The 21,981-nt window shown below is 38.8% G+C and overlaps 1 protein-coding gene across 1 annotated transcript; it reads left to right on the top strand.

The window, feature by feature from the left end:
* The first annotated feature begins 336 nt into the window (after positions 1-336).
* On the top strand, positions 337-14,939 carry vps37c (VPS37C subunit of ESCRT-I). The gene is made up of 5 exons (XM_042484333.2): positions 337-869; positions 1,321-1,430; positions 4,272-4,443; positions 6,631-6,713; positions 7,446-14,939. Exons 2-5 carry the CDS (start codon positions 1,338-1,340, stop codon positions 8,160-8,162), a joined length of 1,065 nt encoding a protein of 354 aa, XP_042340267.1. The 5' UTR covers positions 337-869; positions 1,321-1,337; the 3' UTR covers positions 8,163-14,939.
* The last annotated feature ends 7,042 nt before the right edge of the window (positions 14,940-21,981 follow it).

The following is a 21,981-nucleotide window of genomic DNA, read 5'->3' as shown; positions in this document are numbered from 1 at the left end:
CATTTCCAGAATTTTGACTCCTTGTTTCCAAATAAAGCAGTGTTGTGCAGCTCCTGTAGCAGAGCAGGGTGACAGATATTTTGCCGTTGACAGCAGCGCTGGCAGCAGCAGACGGGACATTACCGTCACATAGGGGTTTCCCTTATATCAGCTGAGCGCTGGACTCCACCATCACTCTGCCATACAGGGGACAACACCTGGACAACGGCTCCAGGTGAAATAGTAACACAAAAAAATTACCTTTAAACATTAAATATTTAAAACACAACACGCGATGAGTTTGTTACAGCTGAGTGATTGTATTTTAGAACATTTTAATTTCATACAAACACCCCCTCCTCCTCCCCCCGCAAACCACTGAACGTGGATGATCCCGAAAATGGCGGCGGTTTCTGTCAGTGTGGAGTGAAACTTTCCTATTATTAGCAAAGATTTAGCCATTTTCTGACACGTTTTCTCGATTCCAGTCGTCTGTGTGTGGTAATAAGCATCGGCGGATTACAAATACGTTTGGGGGTGATCGCCAGGACCGAGCGGCGTCACTCTGGGCTCCGTTTTTGCTCGGCAAATCGCTGGGCTTCCCTCGAAGTTGATGGTGGCTAAGTGCCTGACATTGCGATCATATCGACCGTTGTTGTCGTCGGGTCGCTTAACGCGAAGCCGTCAGGTGAGATCGGACGTCGGCGGAGCAGCTAGTTAGCTAGCCGGTCAAAAGTGCGTCGAAAAACGTGTTTTCGTTGAGCCGGATTTCGTCAGGGCTGGTCGGAGACTCTGAGGACGTGTCACGTCACCTGTCAGCTGAAATAAATAGGTGGTGTTGGATGTCACCACCGCTCAGCGTCAGGCTGAATTTGGTTTGCTAGCGTCGTGTGAGTAGCACTTTATTTTCACCTGTTTTCTTGCCTCAGTGTCAGCAGTGATCGTCTGAACAGCTTGTTCTGTTTTGTGGCCTGCAGTAACGTTACTTGCCTCGATAGTATCACTGTAGTGTGGATTTAAAACGCTAGCTTTAACGCTGAGACAGCTGTGTTTAAAATATTACATTTAACACGTTGCTATCACAACTATGTCGGAAAACGGCCGTGTTTTCATCATCATGTGCCACCGGTTGCCGTTTTATTAAGGGAGTGGCTGCAGGTGACATGGTTTGTTTTGTGTTGATTTGTCAACAATGGCCTAATAAGTCGATGGTTAATGATTGAGCCTGTCTACTTAAGATTGGTATCACTAAAGTGCAGATGTTACAGGCCTCTGACTTTCCACTTTATGTTTCCAAACATTGTTTTAACTCTTATTTCCTGGTTTCTCTATGACGGACAGCAATCCTGGCAAATCAAATGGAGAAGCTCCAGGACCTGAGCCAATCAGAGCTGCAGGAGCTCCTGGATAACCCGGAGAGGGTGGAGTCTATGGCTCTGGAGTCTGACGAGGTAAAAATTATGCTTATTTTTCCATTTGGCTCCCATGTTTTTATAAGACATAATGTTCTAGCTTACAGAAAGGCCAGACTGAAAGCGTGTGCGTGTGTGTGCGTGTGTGTGAGTGTGTGTGTGCGTGTGTGTGTGTGTGTGTGTGTGAGAGAGAGAGAGACAGAGAGGAATTAGGGATGTGATTTAGAGGATCTTAAACCTTGCAGGGTGATTGGTTGGTCGACTATCTCAGTTTGAGTAAAGTCAAATGACACCATTCACCCAAACTGTGGTGCTAATAAAATATACGTCTTGTCTGTTGTGTAAAACTCCAAACTGAGTAGATGGTCTGAGTGGGGCGGGGGAAGTGAGTGAGTAATGTTTTCCCTCTTCATTAACCACTGTGGAGACCTGAGGTAAACTCTTACTTTACTGCAGGCATGTCCAAAGTCCAGTCCAGGGGCCATTTGTAGCCCTCAAAACAATTTTCAATGGCTTGGCTCTCAGCTGGACTTTCAAAATATATTATATGTGCCCCGCCACACAATATTAGTTAATAAAGCCAAATCACTTTAAATTTTTCTGTTTACCTCGAGATGGCAGGACTGTCAGGCAGTTTATAGACGTGCACCAGTAGGAACTAATAATCAGACAATAAAAAAGAAAACAAGCAGTAACCTAACATGAGACTTTTTCCTGTTAGTTAGCAGACATGGTCATAGCAAAGGGGTGTAAGAAAATATGCACTTGAATAGAATAGAAATACTGTATTAATCCAGTGAGGAAAATTATGTATATATATATATATATATATATATATATATACACACACACACAAAGGGAGGCACTTAATAAAGATATGTACAGTATGTGAGAGAACAAACAAACAAACAAAAAGCCAAAAAGATTAAAAAGAGCAATAAAAAAGAAAAAAAATAAGCAAATGAGTTTTCAAAAGTGAAGATGGATGTGCAAGTAAGTCCAGTGCAGTTGGTGATTTCACCTGCCACACAGAGGGGAGCTGTTAAAAAGTCTTATTGAAAATGGGAGGAATGTTTTTTTCTGTTTCAATGTCAAGATTTTTTTGTTTTGTGATGTAGCAGACGACCACCGTCTGCTGATATGGAGAGCTATTTCCTCTCAAGCCGGCGTGGAACATACTTGCTTGTTGGCCATCGGTTGCAGTGTTTTTGTTCAACTTTTTGGTTGGGACACAGGCAGCGTGAAGCCACGCAACAGTCTGCTTTAGTAGCTGTTAGTTCTATGATGTTTCCCTCTTCCCAACCCTGTGGTCCGAGATCAGACCTCCAGCACTGGGGTTTGTTTTGGTAAAATTTGAGTTGCCACAGCGGCCTACGGAAAGTTCTGGGGCTGCCTCTTAAAAGTCTGAGAATCGAATCATCTGTCAGAGACCCCTCAGTCGACTGAGATGATTCAAGTCAAGCAGTTGCTTTTTTTTGTTCTTTTTTTGACTAGTCAGTATGCCGTACAGTGTACTTCAAATTTTGCTGCGGAGGGAGTGCTCTTGACTTTCATGTTGCTCTTTGATTCAAGCAGCTGCAGCACTGAGAAGATGGTTGGTGGTGAGATTACAGCTCACCGCAAGTTAATATGATACAGTTTCTGGCTTTTGTTTGGTATCTAGTGTCAGCAGAACTGAATGCCACGCTGAACCCTGTTCAAACTTTCAAATTTTGTATTAAAAATAAACCAAATTGTTAAATATTTGTATTGAACTGCCAAATCCAATTCAACTGACATGATTCTGAGTCAGATACAGCCTTAGAAAGTCTCCTCGCCCCTACACAGATCGCTGCCTCTCTGTGCTCTCTACCCAGTAGAAAAGGGTGTTGTTTGAATTTTATTGAAGGTAGCATCATTATGACTCACAGATATTAAAAAAAACTTGTGAGTTTTCCTGTTAGGTGAGAATGATCCTTTCCGATACCTTACTTTGAGAAATCTAGTTTTTTCTACACTATGACTAAACTAGAGAAGCCGAGGTTCTTGAATGTCTAAACACAAGCGAGTTTACAGAAGTAAGGAAGAAAAAAGAGGAAGTGAGTACGATGCTGAATCAGACAAGATGTTTGTAAATTGTGATTCTGACCGCTTGAATAATTATATAAAAGCGCCCTTTAAGATCCACGACAAATGTCAGTATCACCACTGTAGTATACTCACCAAATGTAATATTTTAAATTTTGAAAATTTGATAATGCGCACTTATGTTTGCTTACTTTTTAAATAATTCATTATACTGCTGCTCCTCCTTTGAAAAAAATGTTACACTTCTTTAGGGAACTCATCCTTTTCTTTTCTAAAACCTTTTCATGCTTGACAAAATGATGGATTCAGTCACAGCAAATTTTTATTAAGCTAAATGTGTATTTTGCACATATTTGTGAATGTTAGGGGTTAGTGGGGGCAAATTAGTTTTGGGATGTGGAAATGACAGTGCCCAGATAATTTTAGAGCTGCAGTTTTGCACAAATTTGTGATTTATCATGATCAGGTGGGGTGGAATATGGGAATAATAATGTTCTGTAAAATTTTATAAACAGTTGTTTTGTACCTTATTTAATTAAATTCTATCATTAAATTTTTTGTTCCACCTACTACAGGTAAAAAATAGCAATTTGGCTTAAACCTGTTACACAACATCTCTTTTTAATTTATATAAGGTTCATGTGTTATTGTGCACAGTCCCTTTCAAAATAAAATACATTACATTACCAAGCCTTACACCCCACAGACTGATATCTATACTGCAAATAATAATCCATCTCCATTTAGTGATTTCCACAAATTTCCTAAAATGTGAAGCTGCCGTAGCCTGATGCCTGTCTTTCTCACCTTCAGATCCAGAACATCCAGCTGGAGAGAGAGATGGCGTTGGCATCAAATCGCAGCCTTGCCGAGCAAAACCTGGACATGAAGCCTCGTCTGGAGTCAGGGAAAGAGGTGCTGGTGGAGAGATATTCTCAGCTGGACGCCATCAGAGAAAACTACAGACAACACTGCTCCCTGAGAGGTACGAGGGAGGAAAGGAGGGACACTGGGTGGATGATTTAATGGAGTGAGGGATGAAGAGTTTTTAGACTTTCAATTAGTGGGGCTTGAGCTGTGATTGGGTCAAACTGTGGAGCAGCTTGAAACAGACCTAGGAAATGTGACAACAAATAAAAGACACGAAAGTCTACTTCGTACAGATTGAACGTAGTTTGGGCAATTGATTTTATTACTTACAGGGTTCCCATGGTCATGGAAAACCTGGAAAAGTAATGGAATTTCACAATCACAAGTCATGGAATTAGTAAAAATGTTTTGGAAAATCATGGAAGTTTTTTATGTGTAATGAAATTGTTACACTTATCTTCTGTGGATAACGTTCCACGTAATGTAACGTACCGGCCAATTTATTTTCTGTAGCTGTGGATGTAACGCAGCTCTGATATGCTTCTCTGTGTGATGTTTTGTTCCATCCTTGTATGCCAGCTAGGTGAAATCGTGTTTGAATAGATTTTAAATCTGGTATTAAAAAAACAAAACAAAAACGGCAGGCCAGTTTGGCAAAAAAGTCATGAAAACTTTTTTAATGAAAAAATTTTGAAATTTTGTCCATGAAAATGTGTGGGAACCCTGTACTTAGTAAAATACACAAAACCACTAGACATGCAACCGTCCTGATGTTATTGCAGATAGTCCGAACTAACCATGTTTGTGTCCCATGAGGGTCTGAAATGGTTCATGTGTTTGTACCAGTCTGTGACGGTATGGAGGTCACAATCCGGTGCACACAGCTGCACGCAGAATAAACCTGATGTAGATCACTTGGAATCAAAGTTCACAAGTGCGGAGTTCCCCTGAACAGTTTTGGCTGTTAGCTACAAATGGTGACATTAACACAGCAAACTGTTTAGGGTGTGAGTTTGTCACACTATGTTGAGGGAAATGAAACACTGTAGCAGGAAGGCCCGTCTGCAGGGTCCGGTCAGCTACACCTGCAGCAGAGAGAAAGTTGTGTGAAAGAAGAGAACAGTGTGTTAGTGCTGCTATTCTGCTGTGGGATCTATAGATGGAAACACATGCTAACATATATTAGACAGCATCACTAGATGTGCGGATCACAGGGGCGAGGAAAGATAAAAACCGGTGCCTAACTCCTTATTCGGTTAATTTCTGTTTTATTTATGACGCGCTTTATCACAAATCACAGTTTGCCTCAGAGGGCTTTACAGCATACGACATCTCTCTGTCCTGGGACCTGGGACGGACAGATGTGCAATAGATGTGGTAAAGAATAATAGAATTACAGTAAAATATGATAAAACTATACATATGAAAGAGAGAGATGCACAGCAACAATAATAATAACAATAACATATAACAATAGTAAAAGAGATCTGAATATTAATAATTGTAGTTTATATTAGTGTATATGTTACATGCATATATTTTAGTTTATATTTGTGACATTAATAATCATATGTGTACAGTAATAATGGAACTGAGCAATATTAATGACAGAAGTAGTCGGTGTCGAGCAGGACCACGGCATCAGCGCAACCATGACCCGCGATTCAGGTGCAGCCGTGATCCAAGAAATCTAGGAGACAAGGAAGCACAAAGGCTCAGGAGAAGAAGCCGAGTTAGCCACCGGCACAATGCAGACTGGTGCTAATTTCCAGACTTGCCGAATTAAAGAACTCGGTCAAACAGCTTGAGCACAGCTAAGATATGCCTTCATGTGTGCTTTAGTCAGGCCCATGATTAGAAATTAGCACCCGCTAAAAGCCAAATGCTGGTAAAATATGCAAGAAGCTGCTATATTTGCTTCACTCTCCGGCCAAACACACAATGCTAATCCACTGAGCGTTGGCTGGTAGATTATGGAATCTATTAGCCATGGGGACAGGTAGACTAAAAAGTTAATTTTCAACCCTGATCAGTTGTGTGTGTCCTGTTTAAAGTGCAACTGGAGGCTGCAGTTCAGGAGTTAAAAGGTCTGAGTCTTATGGGGAATTATACTGATGTCTGCTGTATTTTTGTGGGTTTTTTTTAATAATATGCAAGTTTTTGAGAGCCATAACTGGTCCATTTAGCATTTTGACCATCATTTGTCATTATTAAAATTAATTATGAAAAATGTTATTTTCTGCATTTATGAACGTCTGTCCTCTGTGCCTCACTCTCCCACTCTTGCTCTCCTTGTCCTCAGAGGGGATAGAGGGTGAAGTGTCTCCAGAGGCGTTGTTCTCCAGACTACAGACAGAGGGCAGCAAAACGGAGTCAGAGTCAGAGGTGAGAACTTCACGACTCCACTGATAAACACACACACAGACACACACAAACACGATGTGAAATGTATGCATATGCATCGATATTTTTGTCATATGCTTAAAATTGCTTAAACAGTTTTGAAGTTGTACGATTCTGGCCTCGGCCCCTTGCTGCACGTCACTCTCTCTCTCTCTCTCCCCTGTCACACTAAAGCTGTCCTATCGATTAAAGGCAATAATCCCCCACCCCCCCCAAAAAAGTTTAAAAAGATGCCCAAAGTCGTCAGAAATTCAACTATTTTATGTTTTGTCATGAAAATCACATGGTAAACTGCAGTAAATACAGCAGATTTTTTTTTTGCCAGATGACCCTGTGTTGATATCCCCACTGTGCTGATGCAGTGACTTAATTCAAATTAAGTGCTATGTTTTTTCACGCAGGTCTGAGTGTGACCCAACATTATCTTCACAACACCTTTTCAACTGACTTATCAGTTTAGATAACAGACACTCGACTGCCCTGCTAACATTACAGACTTAATAACTAATCACAAACACTTCCTCGTTTATGGACTCACTCTGGTCACGGTGCTCTGCTGCAGAATGAATACAGGGAAAACACTGGAATGGATATTTGGCTTTTATTTATTTTTTGGCATTAAAAAAAATACTCTTTGGGGATGGTGGGGTTGGTACAGAGGGAAGGCTGCAGCGGTAAGCATCACTGTCACCGGTTGTGTGTGTCTGTGTGCAGGCTCTAGCTGATGAGTTTCTGGAGGGCTCTCTGCCGCTGGACTCCTTCCTCGACCGCTTCCTTTCCCTGCGCTCCCTCGCTCACAAAAGACGGGTGCGAATAGAGAAACTCCAGGAGATCCTACGACAGAGGAGCGAGGGCAATCCCAACGCCATGACGTCATCAGGAGTCAGCCAAGACCCCGCCGCCACGGCCTCACCGTGGAATCAACAGACAACAACAACGACAACGACAAATCAGCAGCAGCCAAACTCCAAACCTCAGTCCTCCAGCTACCAAAACGCCTCGCAGATGGCCTCCTCGTCTGCAGGGGGCTCCTCCGGCCTCCCCTACAGCCCGTACCCTGTCTCCCCACCAAACCCTCCCCCTGCGGCGGCAGCGGCAGCAGGCTCCGGCCCAACCATCCCCCCGTACCCAGGTTCCGGCTCACCTTTCTCCCCAGCAGGGAGCTTCTCCGGGCCCAGGCCCGCTTTCGGGCCTCCGGCTCCAGCCGCCTGTCCTTACCCAGCCCAGCCCTCCTTTCCTGCCCCACACCCCGGCTCAGCGTTCGGTCAGTACACCCCGAGTCACCCCCAGAGCGGCCCCGCCCCCTACCCGGCCTCCTACAGCTACGGCGGCTACAGCTACCCAGCCGGGCCCTCATATTCAAATTCTCAGTCGCCAACAGGGAGACCCATCTACAGACCAGGATACGGAGTCCCACAGCCGTACTCATGAAAGCACTACTGCTCCTCTGTCTCAATTCTTCCCTTCTTTGCTATCTCTCTCCTTTCTTCCTCCTCCCCTCTTTAAATCCAGTCTCCTCACCCCTAAATCCCTCTCCCCCTCTTGTCTTTTTACCTTTTCTACCCTCCCTCTTCTTTTGTCCCCATGCTGAGAGAGGTCTCTCGCTTTACTTATCTTTGTTGCACTATTTCTCTCTTTCTCTAAATATCAGTCTGTTGATCTCTCCGTCTTTCTCTTGTTCCTTTTCCCTTTCTCTCTGTCACCCTACGACCCACCAACTCCCCCACACTAGTCTCAGGTTGTTGCGTTGTGTTTAAGTGTTAAAACACTTGTATCTGGCCCTTCATTCACTCCCTCTCTCCATCGCTCCCTCCCTCCTCGTCCATTTCTTGTGTGTGTGTGTGTGTGTTGCTATTTGGCAATCAGAACGTCCTTTTAAACACACAAGTGCACTCCCCCCTTAGGACAAATAAATGAAAAAAAAACAGTCTTTGTAACACCACATCAGTGTCCAGTAGCTGTCTGACCAGAATCTGTCTGGTTCACGCTGTTATCCACGAGCACAGTCTGCACTGAGAAAACAACTTATAATGAAGGCTAAAGTTCGAGGCTAGTTTCATGACCTTTGGGCTAACAAAATGCACTTAAACTGGCAAAGTGGACGGCTGTCACAAAATACGGCTCTTATTTGAAGTTCATTAGTGATGCAGGACTGACCGTGTCCTCCGCTGAAGCTGCCTGGTCTATCAGCTCTTCCAGACTCTTACCTGCTATAAACACAAATATAGGAGGTGATTTTTATTATGCACACAACAACCACCAGTATCTCCAGTCAACATTTATTTTTGTCAACCAAAGAACCTTGTGACGATGACTTTTGTCTTTTGAATTTAATTTTGAAAGAGGACATCGGCTTCAGCTGCACGTCAGCTGCTGTGCTTCCTTTTCTATCTTTGTAAAGGCACGTTCACACCAGAAAGCGGCACAGTGAAGTACGCTCAAGCTTGGTGATGTAGCGACTACTCACAGGGCTAATTTGTTATCTACTGCAGCTGGTTAACTAACAGATAACACACTAGCCAGCGGGGGACAAAAGCTGTGAACCAAGTCTCTTTACAGTTTTCTCTGTGGTAGTTTACTCACCCTGGTGTTTGTTCTCAGATTGTTTAACATTTAATTTAACAAAGAGTTACAGAGGAGGGAAAAAAACCTCTCCAGGCAGGTACAACAGGTACTGTAAATGTTTCTCAGTAAGCCACATATCAGTCCGGTGCCAGGACTACACACATGATTTGAAACAAACAGCCCCTGACACACTTTTGAAAACTGACCAGGAGCCTATTTTAAACCACACTTTCTAAGCCTTCATCCGTTTTCTGCAGTGCATGCTAGTCCTACATCAAAGTTGCAAAAATAAGCCAGTTTTCCTAAAAAAAATAATTCAAAATAAAAGTTTAAAACTATTGCACTATTGTGCCGTTAGCCACTTGGGGGCAGTGGAAAGCTTGTTCTGCTGTGACAACATTCATATATCATCACCTGATGAGGACGATTCGCTGATGTAAACAGCTGATTGTAGAGCTGAGGGAACTGCAGAGGTTGTTGATAATTCTCGGTGGGTTCATCACACAGTTAGAAATGATAATTAGTGCAGCTCAAAGAAATGGGTCTTTAACAAACTTTCCTTCCTGTGTTTAGTCAATTAAAATTAAATGCGTTCTCCAAAGCGTTTCTCCATTCCTGGACCCAAATTAAGATGGTGACGAGACGTGCAGCTATCATTTGTAGTTGTTAACCGTCCTCGTTACAGCCAGCCAGCTAGCTGCAACTAAACCTTGCTGCATTGATCTGGCATTGGTTGACATTAGCTGATCAAATAATTTGCAAATGGAAAACTAGACAGTTTACCAGCCAGATCAGCCCCTGAAAGTTTGAATACTTGTGAAGTTCTCAGAAGGCAGCATGAGAAAAGGGATATCACTCCAGGTTTCAAAGGGTTAAAGGGCCTGAGGTGATTGGGCCATTCAATACACAGAGCCAGGCCAGTTTATCTATTTAATAATGGGCAAATCCCCTCTGATAAAGTTTGGTGCTTTTGTGCTTCGAGCAAGTAAGATGAAAAAGTCCGAGTTAGGAGCGCTGTAGTCCCGTAGTTGCACCCTCACTTGACACGATGATGCACAGACCAGACCACTGAGAATCAACACAGAACCAAACGTAGTTTCACTTCTTTGTTCCCACTTTGTCTGTAAATCCTCCCCACCAACAGTCCTCTGTCGTCCCCTCCTCCTCTGTCCCGACCTCCTCTCCATCACTCTCCTCCTCTTCACATCTGCTTGTTGAATATGAACTGATGCTTGACAATGATTACCAGGAGAAAATAGTTTTATTTCTATAAGTTCACACTATCAGTGAGAATACATGTGGTCTGTTATAGTTTACTGGAGTGAAAATATAAAGGTTGGCGATCAGTTCTGTCTCAATTGAATCAATTCAATTATGGAAATATCAATCTAGGTAATTTAAAGATACTTAATGGATCTTGTAGAAGCGCATATCACCTTTGTACATTTGGAATAACCAACAATCAGTGATATGAAATTGTTACCTTGCAGTGTAACATTTCATCAGACTAATCATGTTTTATTGTTTGTATCACTCTCAGCTACTTTGGAGCACTTCGTTTGTATCAAAAAGCAGCTTCACAGCTTAACATTTTCTTTCTAACATTGTTGTAGCACCACAATGGAGCCCTCCAGTCCTAAAACTTCCACCCAGCTCAAAACATCACTGTGAAGTTGGAGAATTGGAGGGAAATCAGGAGTGCCTTAACAATGTCAGGAGGTGTGCCAATATCGTCACATACACAAATGTTGGAAAATTTAACTGAGCAGAATCTTGAAGTGATTGAATTGACCTCAAATTGGTCCCAGCCTCTGAAATACTGTACTGTTATTAACACTCCCCAAAACAAAGCAAGGGAATCATAGAAGGGAACTGGACTTAAGTACTGAGTTGCGAGGTCTTAACTTGAATCGGTCATTAAATTACAGTTTGAAAAGCGTAAATGCAGAGATGAAGAAACGTAGAAGGTAGATGTGCTGTAGCAGTTAGTGGTTTTGTGGTCAGAGGGACGGCAGTGTGCTATACACACAACTACAGAGCAGGAGTTTTTATCAGAAGATCATTTTATTTCATGACACTGCATGTCAGAGATGATCTCCCACGAGAATCATTCGCTTATTTTTTTCATTTCAGAAGGGACTTTTACATTTTGATTATTTGATAGAGATGTAGTTGGTGCCCCGAGAATCACTGAGAATCATTCAAAACCCGTGACAGTAACTTGACATTTATGCCACAGGTGTGTGTTTACCTTTGTTTCTCTTCCATTTAAAGCCTGACTGGGTGTGTGAGTGCTCATATTGTTTGTCTGAATTGACATAAATATATAAAGTTTATCTACCACGTCTACAGATCTCAGCAGCATTCCTGTCAGTTTTCATATCTGATAGAAATTCTGGGCAACATGATGACAACAAGACTAGCCAGTTTTTAAAATTTGTGAAAATCTAAATCATTTGAAGGAATACTTCTACAAAGTGATTTGTATATTTACCCCTATTTTAAGTTGAATTAGTAAAAAAGACTTTTATTCTGCATGCCTCCATAGTGAACAAAGAATAACCCCAAAAAATGTAAAACTGTATTGAAAAATCTGTTTACAATCTCACACGACTCTTGCTGTATAATCCAAGTGTCATTTATCCAGCTGTATGCTCAGTATTTGTCAAACACATGCATGAAAACATTACAACACGATACACATCTGCATGAGTAGTTCGCCCTGAGCGCGTGTGTCACCTCACACAGAGCTGATAAGCAGCGTTCAAACATGCACGCTGCTCCGCCATGCATGAGATTGTTCATATTGAGGTGTTTTAAATCGTAATCTTTTAGCTAAACATGCACGTGTTTGGAAAGTACTGAGCATACAAGTGGATAAATGAGATTCAGATTATAAAGCACGAGTTGTGTGAGAGTTAATGACGGGATGTTTTGATTTAGTTTTGCTGCTGTTAAACCCTGTTTACTTAAATTCGTGAAGAATGTTCGCCTTTTTTGTGTTCTCCGCTCACCATGAAGGCATCTAAAAAAACGTTTTCTTCACAAATTTAAGGCAACATGGTGAGTAATTCTACAAATGGTCATTTTGCAGGTGAAGTATTCCTTTAAGTGACCAGTAACATCTCTGGCAGCGACTGTTCAGATACTCAAAATAATATGTTCACAATGTTTTCCTCATACGCAGAGCTAAATGTGTGCATTGAGTGTGTGCTGTATAATACAGAATAATAAAAATCTATTTCACAGCTACAGCTCCATGATGCTCTGACAATAAACACGCATCAAAAGACTCATGGGAGCTGTAGTTGCGTTTGCAGAGGACAGAGGGCGTTCTGCACTTCCCAAAGAGTCTGGGTGGCACTGTAACATCTTTGTGTTGTTGGGAATAAAAACATAGACAAACTTAATCCAACCATGTGACCAAAAAATTAACCTGAAGGCGTGGTACATCAATGAAAAAAGTCTTATGTTATTAGCTTACACTGCCTATAATGTGGAGAATATTCACAGTTACAATGTGTGTTTGTTTATGTCACATGGTTTGATAAGGATTGTCTGTGTAGTTGTGACTGACACTACTGATGGTTTTTAAATAGATATACAATTGTTCTCTGCTGTTTGAGTTCAGAATAGACATTTATTTAGCAGAAAGTGTCCTGGTTTGCTCATGTACTGGTTGCAATGAGTCTAGATGCTCTCGATCACTGTCTTGGCCTGGTTTGAGTGTTGTAGCAAAAGGCTGTGATAATTTGGCGAGTGTTTGGACGTCATTATGACAGGCCAAAGCGCCCTCTGCTACATCAGATCAAGAAAATAAGAATTGTTGCCTAAGAATGATCGTAGTTTGCTTGTGTATATTACTGCCTACAGATCATAACAGCAGTTATTCTGAATATTGAGTCGGAGGTCACATCCTTTTTAAAGCATTATAAGCTGTAACTAAAGGCTTTAATAATGTTTGATTAAATATGCATATTAGTTTAAACTTTTGGCATATTTAGCATTAACTGGGTTGCTGCAGCTCTCCTTAAATCCATCACTAAGATTTTGTTTAAAAGTCTTTTTTAAGATAACTGATAGCTACTTTCAAACTAATAATTTACTAAATCAGGTTGCACCATTACATTTTAAGAAATGTCTTTGCTAGTAAAGATCTTAATATGTATATTGGTTGTTAGGGAACTTGTAGCACTGTCCAATGAAGAGGTATCAGTTATGTAAAAATGAGTCATTTTAGCATTATGAGCTATATTCCAACTTCCAAAAAATGACAGTTTATGACCGAAATGATGTCTTAAATGTAACTGCCAATCCTTTATAAATGTTTATAGGACTTTGTACTTGAAGGAGGGAATGTGTGCGCTTCAGAGTTAGTAAAAAGCCAGTTTATTTAGAATAAGTAGGAAATATCTGATCATGCTAATCTACCTAATGTGCTTAGGTCGTTTAGTGTAACCCAGAACACTTTGTCATTTGGGGAATTTTCAGTTATATTTGTGAAATGTTAAAAAATTTTCCCAGTTCATTTTTAAACAGCATTTTTATCATGTTATGTGATGTTGCATGTGTCAGTTAGCTGAGCATCATAGATGTGGTTCAACACACAACCTGCAGTGCAAAGCAAAAAACAGAAAAAATACCCCTTTCAAAAAATTAGACAGAATAAAAATGACAATATATGGTACTAATATATATATATAACATTTAACTAATTTACATCTATAGCTGCAGACCCGATGGCTTTGTAGAAAGTGGAAAAACGTGTTTCCAACATTAATAACTGCATTATTACCAAATAGAAAAACTAAACAGGTCAACTGGATTTTACTCAAACTGCCAACCCAAACTGTCAAACATCAGTAAATGATAAGTTAATCATTGATAAATAAGCCATTAGTTACAATGTATAAACCTTTTATGAAGGCGACCTCGACAGACTTTGTTCAGCAACAGTACATAAACAAACACGATCTCTATCAGCAGATCAGAGCGATATTCAGACGGACAGTATCGTGCATGTGATCGTGCATGCTCCACCTGAACCGCTGCTGCCGCACGATGGCACACGCTCACAGACCGACTCAGTCTGACACGTTTCGTGTGACCTTTCGTCAGTCAGTCGTGTAGTATATTTGTATGAGTGTGTCATGTTGACCTGAGGGAAAGAGGCCTGTCGATGTCCTGTTGCAGCAGTGCTCACAGTATACGGTGCTGACATTATTCTCTTTATATCACCTGTGTTTTAGTTCAGTCTCATCTCACACACACACACACACACACACACACCAGTGTTTTGAGTCAACGTGGTGACTCCACTTTAGATAAAGATACTGAAATACTCTCAAGCATGACAAGCTTTTCATATCCAACTTTGAGACATGAATGATTCTGGTGGGTTTGTACTGAGGAGAAAGAATGACCGTGTTTTAGAAGAAGCACAAAGAAAAGATGTTCTAATATAGTCTTAGCATTAATATTATCCAGAGGGAAATAACGTTCAAATGGATTTATCTGTTCTTCTGATGGTGATGAATTATATCATGTTAATGATGACTGCAGATTGTTAAAGAGCCTTTTTTTGTTTTCTTTCTCTTTTTTTTGGGTTGTGACTAATTAAACAGAAGTTGATCTAAAGTAAAACACTCCGAGTCTTCATGTACAAATATTGAATTGTTCATTTAACAGCATGGAGAATTAAATAAAGGCTCCCACAGTCATTTAAAACAATAGAAGTCATGAAATTTCACAATCACATGTTCCAGGCCTCGAAAAGTCATAGAGTTAGTAAAAAAGCACGAAAGCTTTGAAAAAGTAATCAGACTTTGTTTTCTACAGTAATCTCATGTGGATAACCTTCCACATAATGAAACATACATTTATTTTCTGTAGCTGTCGTCATAACTCATAGCTCAAATATGTGTTTATGTGTGAAATTTCGTTTGCCATCATGTACATTTCCCCATATTCTCCCAGCATCTTCTCCGTCATGGATGCTAGCTGGCTGAAATTACGTTTAAATAGATTTTGAATCTGATATGTTTGAAAATACCAGGGCAAGTGGGCCAAGAAAAACCGAAGTAATGATGTGAGTCATGGAAAAGTTTTGCAATTTTGTCCAGGAAAATGAGCAAGAACCCTGAAAATATAAACACTCACTAGCATTTATTCATTTTTTTAAAATTATTTTAAGATAATTTATTTTGATAAACGATATGTAGTGATACAGTGTTAGAAAATATATTGTATGGGTGTAAATCGTGCTCTTTAAGAGTAGGTTAAACACTGCCCTGACAAATTCTAGTTTCTGAAATTCTTTGGTTAACTGCATCCTGCTGATGCCATCGATCTGTAGGCGTCTGTGGCTGAGTTATGTTAGCGTGTTAAGTGCGTGTGGGTGCTGTGGCGAACTCGCCTAACAAAAGTAATCTCTGGTCCCTTTAGTTTGCATACTGTTATCACTCATTTATCATTCATTTATTCAGAGAATAACTTTTTAAAAATACTTTAAATTATTTATTTTATCATTATTTGTTTAAGAACAAGGTTCTTTAAGGAAAGTTAATTGTTTGATTTTTAAAATTTATTTATCTAATTTAAACAAGTAAAATACAGAATAAATATAAACATTTGTAGGCGAAGAAGGCACTTTATTAAACCCCACGGAGAATTTTTTTTTCACTCTTTTGTCATTTGCATGTTACTGTAAGTCACTACTTAAAACCCAGAAAACCTTAAAATAACCAGAAACTAAAAATAATTCTAATAACTATTTAAAAAATCAAAATGTATCCTTATTTTTATCTTTTATCCTTATCTTTATTGTATTTTCACTGGTGTTATCAAGTGGCTCTCATCCACGTAAAGATGCATTCTGTCTATTCTGCTCTTATTTTATTTTTACTCGCAGGTTTTATTGTGTCTTTATGTCTTGTGTGTCTTTTAATGTGACACACTCAGTGCATGTCATTTCTTTGGTGTAAAGCACGCTGGGCTGCATTTTTAATATGAAAATCTCTTTGCAATTTATTTTGCTCATGACCTTTTTCACCATATTTATAATAAGAATTTCCTCAGTGTTGGAAAGTTATAAATACTTGTGAAAGGCATCTGAATGCAAAAAAAAAGAAAAAAAAAAAGAGCTGGTTGCATCACTGCCCCCCATCCCCAGAGTTTTGAGCTAAGCCCCCACAGTCCTCAAATCCTCGAAATGCCCCTTGAGACGGTTTGGACCAGGTGGGGGAGCCGCAGGTGGCGGAGGATGTTTCTGAGAGCCACGAAGAAGACGGATGGTGAAGTTTCCTCTTTTTCCCGATTAAGGAAAGTTTTGATTCAAGTTTTTGGCAGCGTGTTTTATGTCAACAGTTGAACTGTCGGTGGAGACCCCGGAGAGCTGACAGGCGGATCAGAGCAGCGGCAGCAAGGCGACAGGTAAGCCCGCATCCCTCACCTGAAGCCCGGCAGACAAACGCCCAGTTTCTGCTAATATTTGTATGTCCTGCAAGCTCTCGACGACTGTTTGCACAAAGTAATGGATTTAAGTGTCGAGGATTGTTTGCCTTGACATCATGCATGCATGTGTGTATTTTTTTTTTAATTATTTGGTTGTGGTTGTTGAAGTTTAAGTTAGTAACCTACAGTTTAGTTTTAGTTTAGCTTACTTCAAGCAGGCCAACTACCGCAGGTCTGGCTAATTTTTCTTATATCCTTTATTTAGGTGTAGGGGAAAAATCGATGTGGTATAGGCCTGGTATCGCAATATTTTTGCGAGGCAATATTGTATCAACACGCGAACAATACAAGGATTTTTTAAAATTAGAAAATAATCAACATTTTAAGTACAAATTAAACTTTTTTGCCTACAGGAATAATGAAATCAATTGCTTTAACTGTCTATTAGGCCCATAAAAATGACTGTTTGACTTCTTTGAGGGCATAATTAATTTGCGATTGAAAATAAGTAATACATCTCAGTATAACCCAATAAAATATACTTACTGCAATAACATATCGCAAAATGTAGGCCATTGTAATTGCATTAATATTGTATTATCTATTAAGTACAGTGGAAATATCATATCATGGGGCCGCCGGTGATTTGGATTTGGATTTGGATTATTTTTTGAATAATGTAAAACCATCTTTTTGAGCTCATTTGTCTGGGTCCTGTATCTCTATGCCCAAAACATGTGACTGTCTTGGTTGTGCATCTGCCATTGTTAATTGGTGTTTCACTTTTTTAAAAAAAAATCTGTTCATGAGATATGTGCGCCACATATAAATTTTAGACAAAATAAAACAGAAACAAAGTTATCAATTTGTGGAGAAAGTACCTCCACCACCAATTTAAACTGGAATACTGTTGCTCATATTTTGTTAACTTGTTTTTTAATTAGCATTTTTAAATTATATTAACAAATAAATACAAACCATTGACATAAAAATGGTTAGCAACAATAATTGGTATATAAGTGTATATATATATATATATATATATATATATATATATATATAAGTTAAACAGACCCTTTAACATCATGATTCTGTGCAGGTGTAAGTAACAGATCAGCTGCTGCTCCTCTCCTCTTCCTTCTGCCTCTGCTAAAAATTGTCCCCCTACAGCAAACCACCGGCCTTCTTCTATTTTTGTTATTCCTTTCAAGTTCAATCGACTGGATGTGGTTTTGTCAGAGCAGACAAATTCTACACAATTTAAATAATTTTAATTAGGATCCACTTATCAAATTAGTACTTAATTAACCTGCCCTATAACAGAAATGTATGGGCAAGAAAAATAACTATTGTTTATATATAGTTGTTGACATGGTTATCTTATTAATTAAAAATTTCTTTTCAAAAAGAAAGCATAATTTTCATGGTAAGTTTCTTTACCTCCGTTTTCAACACAATTGCAACAATATTCAAGAACTCGATGCTCCCTCTTTAAAGTTTTCAAAGATACATAACAATATTTTATTTCCATAAATCAGTTTCACACACTGTACCGCTGAACTGAATTCTATTGGCATGTGTTTATTGATGAGATTTAGTAGCTCAAATTTAGTCCTCCCAAAAACCTGAACCATAGCACCTTTAAAACATTCACAGTTTACCACATATAGAACTATTGATGCAGTCCTGTTTTCTGTTTAAATTGTTATCTTATTGATTGCATTCTGTATTCTGTTGTATTTCTGTATTTTATCCTTTGTAAAGCACTTTGTGAGTCCTCTCTGTAAGAAGTGCTATATAATGTAATTTACTTACTTACTTATTTTAACAATGCAACTAATACTAAACTATATCAGTTTAACTAGATCAGTTAATCAGCGAAATACTTTCTGTATTAGATGATAAATAATTTGTCCATAAAGTATCAGAAATAGTAAAAACAACAAAAAAAGAGTCCATAATAGTTTCTGAGTCTAAGGTGAAGTCTTTAAACATCTTTTTTTAACCAACAGTTTAAACACAAGGAAATTCAGAAAACTATCAAGACTTATTATTCTCAATTTCATAATTGTCATATACAGAAACAGCAGCATTTAAGATAATGCAGTTATTATACTATGCTGTATACAGTGTGTGTGTGTGTGTGTGTGTGTGTGTGTGTGTATAAAATTAATCATAAATAACGTAATAAATTGCCACTACTGGTTCTAATAATACGATGTACTGCAGTTCTGCATGTGGTTTGTGTGAGTGGTGTTGCTCAACTGTGTGCAGTATTAGTACATCATGAAAAATTTTATGTAAAAATTTCATTAAAAAGTCATAGTATAGTATGTCATAAAACAGTCATAGACAACAGCTAATTACGCCCCTGATTTAAGGATTGAAACTACACGATAAGAAAGCTGCATAAAACTGAAAAATTGTAACAGAAGTGAGTCAAAGTCAGTCACCACTGACAGCGTGAAATAAGACACAGCACAGAAACGTGAGGAGTATTTTTCTGATTTGATAAAGAATTCTAAACAAAAATGGTTTAGAGGAAGTTTCCAGCAAACTGGATGTTTAATACAAATACACACTGAAACTAGTCACCTCTATAAAGTTTATATACTTTATGGCGTCTTATATTTTTTACTTGTGAGCCTTTACTATGCAGTATATTAAGTTCCCCATCAAAGGACGCAAAAACAATTCAATTCAATCGATGTGTGAGTTTTCCTTTTCTGGTTGTTTGATTGGAATTGTTAAAACTGCAATTTTTCACAAGACAGAGGAAGAAATAAACCCAGCATTTTTTTCTTTTTCCCTTTTTTTGTGGAGTTGTTTTGTCTCATGACCAGATAAATGAATCCTTACAACCCCTTTTTCAGTTTGAGATCCACCAGCCTAAGGGTGAAAAAACTTGCTCGCTAAAAACAAGCTTCTTTCTCTCACGAGGGGCCGTTTTTTAGTGTTTTTGATGACCTTTTTTTGAATTAAGAGTGTGAAAAGAAAAAGAGTGTTGCCAGTGTTGTTAGAAGAGTTGCCTGATGTTTTCTTGTTTGGTCAGCTGGGCGTTCAGATAATTCGTATAAATGAATATCGGTGTATTAGTCAGTGAAGACGTATGACCTGTTTGTCAGTGTCTGAAGTGAAGGTCATCTCTCTTAGAGATTCAGATTTACTGCTCACCCATCGTTTCCCAGGGTGATAACTTGAGTGATTAACCCGACTTTGTTTGAACAGCCCACTCCTCATGAGAAAGGCTGTGCAGAGCGGAGAGGAGGAGGAATAGAAAGTCTGTGGGACTTTTGTCGCCTTTACGGCGCCGTAAACCAGAGGCGGAGGATGAGAGAAAACAAGAGTGACAGAGGTAACGGAGTAAAGCGCTGGCGAGTCAGGGGGAGAAGATAGTACTCTGCTGCTAACAGAACCAGGAGATGACGAATTTCAAATTCAGAAGATAAATTACTCCCTCATTCAGTCTTCCTACATAAACAAGGTTCTGCACGCTGAGTAATACACTTTGGAAACTTGTCATTTTACAGGCGTGAGGCAGTGCATCATGGTAATAATAATAATAATAATGTTAACTTATTCATATAGCACCTTTAAAAACAGTTTACAAAGTGCTTTGACGGACAAAGCAAAGGCAGCAACTCAGGGAATAATAAAAAATAAACATTAACACACATGCCAAACAGAGAAATGTGAACGCAAAAAGTCAACAAGAATAAAGCAAATAAAAAGAGTGAAAAGTAATGAAACAAGCAGATCACAAAAAGGCAGTTTAAGCACTAAATGAAAAAAAAAGTTGTAGAAAATGCAAGAATAAATGCAATAAAAGAAAATAAAAATAATATAAAAAAAGACAACATCACAGCAGTGGGGATAAAACAAAGATAAGATGATAAAAACAGATAAATCGAAGATAGATGCAAATAAGTCAAAATGTGAAAAGATGGTAAGAACAGGCCATAAGAATGATAGGGTACAAATAATTAGACTAAGAGCAGCAAAACAAATAGAGAAGGAGATAAAAAAAATTTTAAAAAAGTAAATAAATAAAGGTGACATCACATAAAAGCAAGTCTGTGAAAGTGAGTTTTGAGAAGCGACTTAAAAGAAGCCACAGATTCTGTGCGCCTCGTCTCCTTATTGTGGTACATTAGTGTTAGTCTGAAATATAGACGACAGTAGAGCAGCCATTTTAAAGATCTTTAGCTCTACTTAAATAAACAGCTGCAAGTGTTTCTGATTGTTTAAACAGCGCATTTAATCAGAATTAGAAATAGTTACATTCATGAACTATTTTTGACTGGCAGGTGAATATTTCATCCATCCAGCTCCGTGATTTAGTGTTTCTTTTATGAACTGCACAATGTTTGTGTTATTTGCTCCGGTGTGTAGGTGAGCACTAAATGAAACGCAGCACTCTTACAGTGTGAAACCTCAATTCTTCCTTTTTTAAAACCTTTTTAAAGATTTCATCCCCTTTTTTCCAGAGCACCAGCGTTTGTTTTTGGAGCCCCTCAAACACATCGCTGTCTTTTCAGTCTCCTCTCATACTTTATGCTACTGACAGACTTGCACACCTGTACCTGTACATACCGGTGTTTAAATACCCGAATAAAGTACCATTACAGTACAAGCCATGAATATAAAGCCTCTAGACTTTCAATAACCAAGCAATACGAGTATAAATACATATGGTGTACATGAATAAATTAAAAAAAGAGATCAGCTTTTTTGTATCGTTAATACATACATGTATTGTATTAGGAGATATCTAGTACTTGTATGTGTCCATAGATTTGTATGTATATATATATATATATACACACACACACACACACACACACACACACACATACATACATATATATGTGTGTATATATATATATATATATATATATATACTGTTCTTCATTGATATGGAGATATAATGTTGACACAAATTTGTAATTCATTTTATTAAGTCTTGGACAATACTGATACAGTGAATTAATAAATGGCGTACATGGTCTTTTTTTTTTACATGGAATTTTTTTTCTTATTGGAAATAACAAAAAATAATTTCTCGGACTACTTAAACTTGCAAAACTGGCAACCCAGAAAAAAAAGTTGAAATTGTAATATTAATAGTAATAATTATATCTTTATTCATAGCACCTTAAAAAACAGAGTTTAGATCTTTGATAGACAAAACTGAAGCAGAAACAGGATACTCAGAAGGCAACATAGTAAAAGA

Source organism: Plectropomus leopardus, chromosome 3 (assembly GCF_026936395.1).
Source record: "Plectropomus leopardus strain MGB_pleo_1.0 chromosome 3, ASM2693639v1, whole genome shotgun sequence".
Lineage (NCBI taxonomy): Eukaryota > Metazoa > Chordata > Actinopteri > Perciformes > Serranidae > Plectropomus > Plectropomus leopardus.
The sequence above is the reverse complement of the archived record's forward strand: the minus strand, read 5'-3'. Positions and strand labels throughout refer to the sequence as shown.